The sequence below is a fragment of the Arachis hypogaea genome, chromosome 7, assembly GCF_003086295.3.
Source record: "Arachis hypogaea cultivar Tifrunner chromosome 7, arahy.Tifrunner.gnm2.J5K5, whole genome shotgun sequence".
Taxonomy (NCBI): domain Eukaryota; kingdom Viridiplantae; phylum Streptophyta; class Magnoliopsida; order Fabales; family Fabaceae; genus Arachis; species Arachis hypogaea.
Window position 1 is genome coordinate 8,301,891 of NC_092042.1, and position 13,355 is coordinate 8,315,245.

Sequence of the window (13,355 nt, forward strand, 5' to 3'; positions counted from 1 at the left end):
TAAAAGATGTCCTAAAGAAAACCTTGAAAACAAAAAGGCTTAAAAAGACAGACAAGCCAAGGGTTTTCAGAAAAGATCAAGGGAACTTCCGAAAATCAAAACCAGAAAAAGTACACACGCATAAGGTAACTTAAACCCTTATCCAAAAAGGGTATTTTTTGTTAACTTAAAACCCCTATTAAAAAAGGGTGTTATAAAATGTTTTGTTTACAGCCTTAAAAGGCCAAAAAGAAAAATGTTCAGTAAACCACCAACAAACAAACAAATAAAAGAGTTTAAAAAAGGGACCCACAGGCCGGGCCCCTATATAGCCAACAAAATAATTTTTTCAGAGGAGTAGACGGATCACCACCAGAAGGAGTAGTAGGAGCAGCATCAGGATCAGGGAGAGAGGCATCCATAGGAGATGAAGAGGAAGTCGAAGGAACTACGGAAGAGCTCGGAGCGTCCTTTGGGCGAGGAGGGGACTCAATGATCCTATGTCCCCGAGTCTTCAATTCTGACTCGGAAACAATCACGGGAGCAGGGGGATCCACTATGGCACCGTCGATAACGACTTTGTCAGGATCCAAAGGAGAAAGAACCAAGTCAGGAGCAATGACTCCGACTTGCTCCTTAAAAATCCTCCAAGCCTCCTCGGCCCCGTCAGCAATCGAGTCCTCCAACTCGGCATATGCATTCGGAGAATTCAGCAGATCCTTCCTCACAGACACAAGATCTTCAAATAAACTTTGATAACTCTCCTGTGCTGTTTTCCTCAGGCTCACCTCCATGTTGCATTGGGCTTGCAACTTACTCTCCTTCTCCCGGAAGCTATCTCTCTCCTCCCTCAGCTTGGCGACTTCCTCCTTCAACTCCCTCTCATGCTCTTGATATATAAGAAGCCTTCCTTTCAGCTCTTCAACCTTCGAGGTTAAACCCAAAGAGCTAAGAGGAGTCTTTTCAAAAATATCTAAGAGTTTACCACAAACACCCGCCGCCCTGAGACCCTCCTGAGCTAGAGTGGTAAGGTGGTTCCGAACAGAAACATCATCCATACTTATACGAGCATGGGGATAGATATACTTTCGGATGAATACAAGAGCATCCGCTTTAACCTCACCTTCAAAAGAAGAGCCAGACTCTAAAGTCTTGCGCTTCTTCTTCTCTGGCTCAGGAGGAGGTTGGGCAGAGAGGGGCGGCCGAGATGAAGCTGAAGAAGAAATCACAATGGGCTGAGAAGGAGTCCCCGTGTTCCGGAAAGGAGGAGGAAGAGGAGAGATAATCGCCTTGGTGCCACCAGTCCTGGCTCGAGACCTTGCCTTGGCCTCCTGGACTCTCTGGTAAGATTCCTGAGCGTTCTTCTTCGCCATCTCTACAAAAACAAGTAGTAACTAAAAGTCAAACAAGTTGGTACAAGAAATCACGAGTTGGAAGCAAATTAGAAAAACAAAAGCTACCTAGTTGCGTCTGGATAAAAGTCGGAGACCCCTGGAGGAATTTCTTAGTGTCCAGATACGGGGCCCTCCCCCACACTTCTCGGATGAACCCCACAACGGCCGCCTCCACTTCGTCTAGGTCGTCCAGACCATATTTCTCACAGGGGGAGGCCTCCAACCAATACAGGGGAAAGCGAGGAGAAGAACTCTCGTCCAAGAAAAAGGGGTGGTGACCCTCTACAGCTTGAACTTTGAAAAAATAATTTTTAAAGTCATGGAAAGATTCGTCAAAGAGGGTGAAAACTCTCCGACCTTGTATGGCCCGGAAAGGCACCCACTGTTGCTTATTATTTAGCCCACTAAAGGGTTTGCTCATATGAAAAAGATAGAAAAAAATCTTCAGAGAGGTCGGGAACTCCAAAGCCTGGCTGATAAATTGATAAATTTTCAAAAAACCCCAAGAGTTAGGGTGAAGCTGAGTAGGGGCAACTCGGCAGTGACGCAACACAGACATCTCAAAATTTGAAAAAGGAAGAAAAACACCCAAACGGGTGATCATATACTCATACATAAAGAAAAAATGAGGGGCCGCTTCATTGGCCCTCCCAAAGCAAACCTGGTCTTCTGGGCCCGGGACTACCAACTCATACTTCGGCTCATCCACCTCAGAAGTACAAATTTTGTGGCGAGTACGAAGGTGGGTGATAAATTCAGTATCGACCGAAGGTTCCTCCCCTAAGACTGTAACATCAACCCACTGGGAATGGATATCTACGGAAGACATTTCTTTTCTTAAAAGGTGACAAAAACCTACAAGGGAAAAAGAAAAGAAAAATAAAAAAAAAACACGGTCTCTAAAGGGAGGGAATACGGAACCAAACAGAAATCTACAAACCAACCTATCTATCTACAAAATAAAGGCATGCAAATAGAAAGCATGTCACAGAAGAAGAAAAAGCTAACCTTTATCCGAAAATCAGGATTGGGGGAAGTAAATGCCTTCGAACACAAGAATGCAGCACAAACAAATGAAGAAGAAATTTGAAAATCGCAGAAACGAAACAACGAAAGAGAGGGAAAGTATTTATAAATATGCTAGGGGCACAATGGTAAAAGCGGGGCAGTCATTAATGAGAATGCACCGTTACCAAGACCATCAATCCCTACGCACATCTCTAACGGACGCGACGCTTGATTAGACGTAACTGTCAGAACCAAAAGGTCAGGAAGAATCACGTCGGTTTCAGACCATCACGTCGGTCCTCCAACAAGTCGGCTACGACCCCGAGTAGAATACTCGAACCCAAATCTTGAAAAGAAAATTGGGCTCGAGTAGGGGCACTGTTCATACCCTGGCCCAATAGTAAAGGCCCAGGTCCAAACAAAAGGCCTAATCCCACGGATTGAGCCTCACCCGGCACCGACCTTCGTCTTACGAAGTCGGCACTCACCACGACCTGTTCTAAAGAAGTCGGGAACGAGGGTTAGCTGGCAGATAAACACTCATTCAGATGGGTAACTGCCCCTAAAATCTCTCTAACCACTTCCAGTATCCATATCTTAACCTCCCCAAGATAAAGGGACGGTTAACACCCTAAAAAAGTGGCACTACTCCAACGGTGGTTATTGGTTCACCACTATAAATACACTGACATTCCTCAGGTATCTCTAAGTCCCAATACCCTCTAAACCTGCTTAACCCCATGCTGACTTAGGCATCGGAGTGTCTTTCCAGGTACCACCCCCCATTCTTTTACATACACAACTCGGAGGCGGCTCCCAGACGTAAACCAAGTCGTAGACCACACTCCTCCAACGCTTGGGCTTCACAAACAAGCCCAACCACCGTCCGGTTCTAGGTAAGCCCCGGAACAATAATGCTACTACTTTTTATCACATTTCTATAAAATAAATACTTTTAGAACTAAAAAGTTAAATACAAAATAACTTATTTTATTATAAGCTACTTTTAATATAATAATTTATTGTTTAAATTATTTTTTTAAAAATAACTTAATTAAGTTGTTTATCCAAAGTGGACCTAAATCTATTAGTGATCTAAATAGATTTGATTTGAGCACTTGAGCAATCTTCTCAAAGAAAATTTAAGAAAGGACAAAAGACGAATAAATTAAACAGTACTACTATATGTATAAATTTTTTTGGCAACCAAACTCAATTAAGTTAATCCAACAACAACTAAAAATACTCTAAAAAAAACACGTGCACACCCACTACATTAACGCCAATTCAAAGTACGCACATTTTGTTCTTCTTCCACCCTCATTTCAAAACCCTTTTTTCACTCTCATTTTAAAACCTTTTCATCTTAATCTTTAGATTTCAAAATTTTTTAAAATCAAAGCATAAAAACTCGAATAAAATCTAAAAAGAAAAGAAACTGATGACTATTCAAGGTATAATGAGTTCGATTTTTCCTCATTTTGTTTTTCAGTACTGTTTTCTTTTTCTTTTTCTTTATGTGCTTTGATTCTATATTTCTGTATTGAGTTTCATACTACATGCTTTGATTTTGTATTTTAGTGCTGAGTTTCATAGTGTGTGTTGTGTTTAAATGTTTATATACCGAGGTCCACCGTTTGTGTGTTGTGTTTTATTCTTTGTATGCTTTACTTTATTATATAGTTTTAGTTATGAAATGCAACACATCTCTGTTCTTGGCGATCACAAATGAGCTGTACATTTTGTTGCTACATCTCTCAAGACTAGACAGATGCTGTTGAGAGGTTTTTTTGTTTGTGTGCTAGAATAACTAATTGTTGTGTTGTACTTTGTATTTTATGTGTTGAGAACCAAATATTGTGTTGCTTGCATGTTCTCTTATATACTTTTATATAGATTGATTAAAATTAATATAATCGATGTTTCAGTAAAAGAGAACAAGTTATAGATGTTCCTCAATATCCACCCTTTTCACATGTAACATTTCGCATAGAGGAGCGAGGAAGAGGAAAAAACTGTTGAGCCAGCAATTAAAGATCCGACAGATGTGGCTGAGAGGTGCGTTTTTCTAATTTTATGTGCTAGAATAGCTAATTATTGTGTTATACTTTGTATTTTATGTGTTGAGCAACAAAATTTTTTCTGTATAACCAAATTCTTTTGTTTTTGTATAGTTTGGCTAAAGCTAATCAAGCATATGTTGCTGCTGAGTTGTGGATGGTTGAAAAGTAACCAAAGATTGAGATTTCTCATGTCTGTCCTTTGATTTTGGGATTGATACACAGTCATCAACTGAGAAAGCAGCTTTGACACAAGTGAATCAACAACGAATAGAGCCTGCTGAAAATATTAATTCTTAGTTTCAATGTCAATAACACAAATATTTATTTTTTGCTTATTCTAAAATTTTTGGAAATTTTGTTAAAAACTCATTGTATAAATTTACTTTCTTTATTTAATGTTAAGATCACAAATATTTTGTAAATTTCGTTTTGTTGTTGTCTTTATTGTATATCACAAAAACTATTATACTAGCACAAAATTGTCATGCCTAGCACACAAATTGTTTAGCGTAGCACATAAAATATTTATGTCAGCACAAACAACTCATTTTCTGTTTTATTCTAACATGCATTAAAATCCATCATAATTTCTAACTAAAATAATGAAAAAGCAAAATTACAAATATCTTTATTTTTCTTTGTTTACAAATTTATGTTCAATTTGATTGAATCATGCTTTGTCCATGATAAAGAATTAAACATTGCTCCACCATTGATGATCTACCAAATTCAAATCCTAAAAAAAAAAAAAATCAAATTTAGAGAATTAAAAATAAGATTAAAATAAAAAAATATAAAATGATATATGAAAATTACCTTAGTGAGAGCTTTCTTTCTTTCTTCTTTTTATGCATTTGCAATCTTAAGCATACAATAACTGATCCTGAAATAGCCACAGTGATTATCACATAAAAAAAAAAATTGGTTTGGTGCAGCATATATACAAATACTTACGCATAACACATATTTTAGGTAGCATAGAATACAATCACATATATAGAACAAAAACTAAAATTATAGAACAATACTAATTTTTCAAACAACAACTCAACAAACAAAAACTAAAATCATCATAAACAACCAAAATCAAGAACAAAAGAACAAAAATATATATAAATAACACATAAATATCAAACATAAAAACTAATATCCTAACTAATTTGCCAGAATCATTAAATATAGAATCATTCACTACAAAAAAAAATTATTCATAGCTCCTCAATTATGTTTGATACAGAAAAAACATCCAATTCACATTGATTTAGTTCATCTAAATTATAATTTTTTATAATTACCAAAGATTCACATTTTTAACGAAAACTCAGACAAGCATTACGTAATTTTGAACAAAATGCAAAGAAAGAGAAGGTGTCGAGCACAATGTGAAAAAAAATTGAAAGAAAAGGAAAAAGAAAGAGTTGAGCACGATGCGAAGAAAAAGAAGAAAGAAAAAGGATTCGAGAGTGAGCTTTCTTTATAAGCACCACGTAATTTCGTTGTTCGTTAAAGAAGAAAAAGAGAGCGAGTGTGAGGGTTTTTAATTTTAACAACTTGTTAACTTGGTTAATAAAAAAAAGTTGTACACCTAACATTTTTGTAAATTAAATAATTCATGAAATTATGGACCGAATGATAATAATACAAAATACAAGATATATCAATAGAGGTACGGCTGCAAGATCTGTTTAAATAATTATTAATTAAGAGTTAAACAATAATACATGTTATAATTAATAAGACTCCACATCTTTTAGATTTTGATTGGGAATGTGAACATATATATATACTTGGGGATTGCATAATATTGTAATCAAAATTTGCAACAAAAAAAGATCAAAAGGTACAACAAATGGAACCTTCCATCTCTCATATTATATTAGTCTTCTTGATAATTTACATTCTTCCATTATATATTATAGATGGCTCTATATGAAATTTGTACAAACAAATAAAAATGCCATCCAAGAACAAACTCAAGAAGCACAAGCACCTCAATTCTAGAATATAATTCTCTCACCACCTCAACCTCTTTTCTAATCAAAATTAATTTTTACAAATGAGGGAAGAAAATGACATTCATGAACTACTGCTACCGAAATAATTGCATATGTTGGTGGAGATGGCAATCACACTTGTTACTGCAGCTACTATAACCATAATTAGTGCTATCATTTTGTCCCTCTTTGTTGCTATACCAGGAGCATCTCTGTAATTGTTAAAAAAGGGAAAAAGAAATTAGACAATCCTAGTTTGTAAAAGTTAGACAACCCTAATCTGTCACGGTTATTTTTTGGCAGATATTTTCGATCAACATATTAAGATATAATCAAGAATACAAACATATTTGAAAACTAAGACAGATACAAAAATAATACATTTTGTTTTAAAACAAGTAATCTAATTTTTAAATAAAAAAAAAAAATATAAAAATGTTCTTGAATGTTTTATTGCTTATTCAATATATTTATATTAAAAAATACTATATACACACATAAAAATTCAGATATCGAATTAATTATTATATATTTATATTTAAATATATATTGTTTTACAATACTTTTAACGTATATTTTGTATTTTAATATATATTTTATAAAATTAACATACGTAATATGATTAATTTATATCTATATATAAAAAAAATAACCACCATAGATGTAATACATATGTTATTTTATATAATTTTATTATATATTTTATATTTTAAATATAATTATATAAAAACAATAATATATGACTAATAAATATTATCATTTTGAGTACGTATTTAGTCAATAATAATTTATATTTATATTTATATTTATAAAAAATTTAGAAAAAAATATAATTTACAACCTATATTTATTAAAATTTACTTACATAAGTCAATTCAATTTTTGTATTTTTTTTTTCAGAATTAGAAACATAAATAAGTAAAATTTATTTGTTGAACAGTCCCATTAAACGATGGCTAAAATTAAAAGAAAAAACTAATGCCCCAAGAGTTTCTCTTTGTATAAATGATTATAAACATATATAATATGATTGATTTATATTTCTGACTTAAAACACTTGGAGCGGGTATAAATAAAGTACCTTAAAACAATTGAAGCAGGGAAGATGAAGGCAAGGCAGACAGCAGAAGTTGATCCAAGAAATTGAAAGAAGTACCAAATATCTGGAAGTGCTATAGCAAAAACATAGCTAGACACCAACAATGCGAGAGTAATGGTAAGAAATCTCTTGTTGTCTGTGGAAAGAAGAGGCTTCTTGGGGAACAGGAACTCATCAATGTTGGCTCTCAATGAGAAGTTGAGCAAAGGGAACACCAACATCACATGGAAAGCATAGCTCAAACGGACCAATGTGTTAAGCAATGAACCAACAGCAGAACCAGTAGCATTCTGATCAAAGTTTATGAGAATGTCTGATTCTATTGAATCTCCAAACAACAGGTACCCAAATAGCCCTATTGCAAAGTATATTCCGGCACACAGCAACAATGCTATTCTAACCGCTTTCGTCATGTCTGATGGCTTCTCAAGCTCAAAACCAATTGGATGCACTGCAAAACATGGATCAATCTTAGCAAAATAGTAATGTTATGGCCAAGAGTATCTTTCAATGAAGAGTTTGGTTGATAGAAAGATGAGTACCATTGAAATGGAAAGTGTAGGCTGTGACAATGACAGGAACAGCTGTGAAGAGATCAAAGAAAGAAGTATTTTGATCCAATTGAGGAAAAAATCTAGGCATTTGTGTGTGTCCTTGCACAATAGCAATAATAGCCATAACCGAACATATTCCAACAAATGCCACAGCAAGAAACGTTGATATTGCAGAGCTGAATTTCAACGACTCTGCCAAAAGAAACCAAAATATAAGCCGTGAATATGTATTGTGTTAAATAATTTATTTAAATATATTAAATTATATATCTAACCATTATGAACTGTGATATTTACCTACGCGACGGAACATGACCAAGGGAAGCATAACAAAAATCAAGACAATAAGGAGTGCAAATTCACGAGAATTCCACCATTGAATTCCAAACCATTGCTGCAAGATTCCCAAGTGTACTTCTCCTTCTCCTTGCTTCCCAGAAACAACATCACCTGTTCACTCAAAAAATTACGTTATTAAACCCGGACAATAATTTAAAATAAAAGAAACTAAAATTCTAATATTTTTAATTTAAACAAAAAACAAGATTGATAAATATACACTAAAATCAATCACCAAAATTAATTATTAATATAAAAAATAAAAAGTATATTAAAAATAAATTATTCGAATATATATTTATTTATACATAAAATAAGTGGTTAATTTTAATATATAAATAGTATTTAAAAAAAACTAAATTTACAAATTTTTGGTCAACTTAAATTCTCACACATTTATAGATTTTTCCCCTTAAATTAGCTAAAATATTCTCCGGCTCGAATTCATAACAACTAATAAGGAAATTAATTTAAGTAAGCTTATTTGATTACTTGAGAAAAGAAAATCAAAACAAATAAAGAAACATGCTTACCGATAATAATTAGGTACATAATTAAGCATCCAAGGTTAGTGATTATAACACCAACTTGTGCAGCAACTGCTCCTAACGAACCAAACGCCTCCCTCATCACGCCGGCATACGTCGTCGTTTCCCCGGAATGCGTGAACCTCATCAGAAACTCCACTGATATCTCCGCCAGAATCGCCGTTACAAATATCATCAAGAACGCCGGAACTACTCCCAGCACCTTCATCGTCGCCGGAACTGACATAATTCCCGCGCCAATTACGCTCGTCGCCACGTTGAACACGGCACCGGATACCGTCGCCGGAGGCACCTCCGCCACCAGCTTAGTAGCTGGCAAGAGTGGGACGCGTGCTCCGGCCACCGGGGACATTTTCACGGAAAATATGTCACCAGAAGAGGAATAAGAGAGAAGAAGAAAGGAAGCAGCAGAAGCAGCTTTATTTTGCAGAAATTATTATTATTAACGTACAAAACCAGTGTTGGTTTTTATAGGCACGTGAGATGAATGATTGGGGTGTTTGGATTACCAATAATACCCTCAGAATGTGCACGTGCTAAACGTGAAGGTGTTATGGGGGATAGGGGTAGGATTGTAATTCCAATGAGGAGGTTCTGCGTGGTGCTTTTTGTTTGGTTAGTATAATATGCGATTGTGTGAGAGACAGGTTGGAATGGTGAATGGGGACGCGCAATGAATGTGGACGGAAAAGTGGTTGATGTGAATGTTATACCCTTTTCCAGTTTTCCTCTTACTATTCGGCTTTTGGCTTATAAGATGATGTTCAACGTTTCTGTTTGTCATGGCTATTTCTGTCAATGTATATGTGTAAGTGTAACTCTGTATAATTAATTTCGATGGCGACCTGCCCTTCTATTTTATAGTTAGACTTACAGAAGTAATTTTTAGTATTTTTATTATTATTTAATTAATATAAATATTAAATTATTTTTAATAAATAAATTTTATTAATTTATGTGTATAAATTTTAAAAAATATGGATATAAATTGTAAATTATTATTGATTAAATATCGACAAAAAATAATAATATTTCTTTAGTATTATTTTTATATATTAACACTCTTTTTATTTTAATTTTTGTTCTAAATTAACTCTTATTTTTAATTTTTAAAATCATTAATTATATTTTAGTTATTATATTTTCTATTATTAAAAAGTTAGAAGATTAAAAATTAATTTAAAAATAGTACTTCAATTTTTTTTATCTTTTTCTTTAATTAATTATATTTTAAAAAATTCATAATCATCATAATATTTGTATAAAATTAAAAAAATTAATATAAAATAGAGAGAATGTATTATTCATGTAAGATAAATTCGATTCAAAATTTAAATTTTGGAGATGAATCAAGTGAGTTTGTATTATTATCAATTACATTAAATTTTTAGTTTTTTACAATATTTTTTATTTTGTCATACTAAAAATTAATTTACAGTCGATCAAAGTTTTATTTAAACATTTTTTTTTAAATAATGAGTTACTATATAGATAAAGTAAAATTTAAATCATCTAATATTTATTTACGTAGACAAGTAAATTAACTTTTTGATTAAACCAAATTAATTCTAAACACGTAATTTTATATAATGGCTAATTTTTAATATCTATATAACATAATTAATTTCTAAATCTCTTTCCACCTAGTTCCATCATTCATCGACAATCATCCCACCACCTCTAGCTACTTCCTTCCCCTTTTAGGATTCCAGCACTGCACTCTTTATTTATGTTAACTATTGCATTAGTAATAATGCTAAGAGATATAAGGTATCTATTCTAAACCTTTAGAAAAAAAAGGTAACAACAATTTTACCTATGAAATTTGTCTTTTAATTCCTCGTCTAATATGAAATGGGTTAATAGTCAAATTAGTTCCTGAAAGATAAGATATTATTTAAATTCGTTTCTAAAATTTTTTTTCAATTAAATTGGTCCTTTAAAAATTACGAATTAATCGTATCTGTCTTTCACTTACTCCACTCACAATTTTCATCAACTATTGATGATGTAAAATGTTAACTGATTACATACACGACACATAATATGTTCAATTAGACATTGACTAAATATGTTTACGAAAATCTATCAATTTAGTCACTAGATCATATTAGAAATAAAATTTTTATAATTGAAAAAAATGACTAAATTAATAAATTTTTATAAACATATTTGGTCAATATATATCTAATTAGACATATCAGATATTATATATGTTATCAATTAACGTTTTATAATATCAATCTTTGAAAAAAATTGTTAATGGAGTGACCTGAGAACAAATACGATTAATTCGCAATCTTTAAAAGACCAATTTAATTGAAAAAATCTTTCAAAAATAAATTTGAAAAATGTCTTATCTTTCAGAGACTAATTTGACTATTAACTTAATATGAAATTCACGCTGATAAAAATAAGATGTATGCTATGGTGCCTATATACACTTGCCTAACTTACTAAAAAGAGATAAAAATTAATATTTAAATTAAAAAATATAAAAATAAATAATTTTTTAATATTTAAAACTTACTACAAAAAGCAACTTCGACAATTTAGGCACCAAAATTAAAGGTATGGGAGAATTGGCCTAAAAATAAAACCACGATTCTCATTCTTTACATCAACCTCAACCCAAAACACCAAAAAACAAAAAATGATGATCAAACCTCATTGGTGCCTTCTGTCTATCATTTTATAAACACCTCCCTTCCCCACTTATTTATGTCAAGTTACATCACACAGATCGATCTAGCATACCAGTAATTCATTTAATCGAAAACGCCTTTGCTTGCATTATTAGAATATTGAAATAATGGCCCCATTAAAGTGTATTGAACATGCACGTTATAGTGACATGGGAAGCAGGTAGCTACCACCACCACTAAAATTAAAAAGCAAAAACAAATTCAAAACTCAAGAATGCGTGGTTTTTATCTAGAGCAATAATGCAATATCTTGCTCTCTACCATCGGCAGTAGTTTTGTTATACGTAATATTGTTTGTTTAATTTGTTAATATTTTTGCTTTTCTAACTCAAATATCTTAAAGTATTTAAGTTTAAATTCATACTTAATTATAATAATATATAATATATTGGATTAATAGATAAAATAGACTTAAATAATTGAGCTTCTTAAATTTTGACTAATTGAAACACCCAATTAAATAAACACAAAATCACAAGACCTTTTAAAATTTAAATTCTTAATTTTGCAAACTTTTTTTTTTCAGAAATTCTAGCGGCCAACAGATTTTAGTAATTATTTGACCAACACAAATACTAAATTATCTTCGATAAATAAATTTTATTAATTTATGTGTGTAATAAAAAATATAGGTATAAATTATATTGACTCATGTACAAACTCTATAAATATAGGTACAAATTATATGTTTCTTATATGGAAACACGGACAAATATGGGTATATACTATTGTTTGGCCAAGTTTTATGCCTAAAATGATAATATTTAGTAGTATTACTATTACTATTTACTGCTTTTCGGCTTTTCCTTATCTACTTAACTTAGTATTACTTTATTCTTTATGAGTTTTTATTGAATTTTTTTTACTAAACAAAGATTTCAAATATTCAATAATTATTATAGTTTTTAGTATTTATGATTCGAACTATTATTTTTTAAATATTTTTGTAGTTTATATATTTCAAATTTTTTACAACTATAATAATGAAAAATTAAAAAATTAGTACTCTTTTAAAAGGAAGGCTAATACACTAAAAGGAGAAAAATATAAATTCAATAATATCAACTCTTCAGTTGATACTGATAGTTCTACAACTCTAATAATTAAAAAAATGAGATATAACTTTTAAAAATTCAAAGAATCAAATTTAATAATAAATTTGATTTTAATTATTTGCAATGAGATTTCAAAAAATAATTTGAAATTTTATAATAACATCCTAAATGAGGTTAGACAAAATTATTTTAAGTGAAACCTATACTAAAATTATTTAGACAATTATTCTTTATCTGTCATAATTTTTTTGCCCACCCTAAAATTATGTTCAAGCTCTGTCAGTGCTCTCTACCATTTATAAAACCCATAATAGAAATATTATATTCTTAACCTCATAAATATAGATTTCACACACTAAACATATTTTCCTGGTAATTAAATTATAGAAAATTAAAATGAAAAATGAAGATTGTATATTTATGATAACATGTGTTAAAGATGTAATAATTTATCTCTTGTTAATTTACATTTTTTAAATAAATAATTTTATAATATGGTATTAAAACTTTTATAATTGAAAAATCTAAAATTTTATCTTTATTACATTCAAAATAAAAAGGTCATTTAGTATAAGATAGATTAAAAAAAAATAATAAGCAAAAAATAAAGACAAAAT

The 13,355-nt window shown here is 31.4% G+C and overlaps 1 protein-coding gene across 1 annotated transcript; it reads right to left on the minus strand.

The window, feature by feature from the left end:
- Positions 1-6,260: 6,260 nt before the first annotated feature.
- Positions 6,261-9,464, minus strand: LOC112702316 (amino acid transporter AVT6C). The gene is made up of 5 exons (XM_025753300.3): positions 8,964-9,464; positions 8,389-8,541; positions 8,080-8,283; positions 7,520-7,988; positions 6,261-6,650 (listed from the first exon to the last, which is right to left on the minus strand). The coding sequence occupies exons 1-5, from the start codon at positions 9,328-9,330 to the stop codon at positions 6,521-6,523; spliced, it is 1,323 nt and encodes a 440-aa protein (XP_025609085.1). The 5' UTR covers positions 9,331-9,464; the 3' UTR covers positions 6,261-6,520.
- Positions 9,465-13,355: the final 3,891 nt, after the last annotated feature.

What these genes read in the sequence shown, in the direction of transcription:
- LOC112702316 (XM_025753300.3), bottom strand. Translation starts at nt 9,330, where the DNA reads ATGTCCCCGGTGGCCGGAGCACGCGTCCCACTCTTGCCAGCTACTAAG. An exon ending in GGTCATGTTCCGTCGCGTAG is followed by an intron (nt 8,284 to 8,388) that starts GTAAATATCACA and finishes TTCTTTTGGCAG; the next exon opens with AGTCGTTGAAATTCAGCTCT. An exon ending in CCTGCTTCAATTGTTTTAAG is followed by an intron (nt 6,651 to 7,519) that starts GTACTTTATTTA and finishes TAACAATTACAG; the next exon opens with AGATGCTCCTGGTATAGCAA.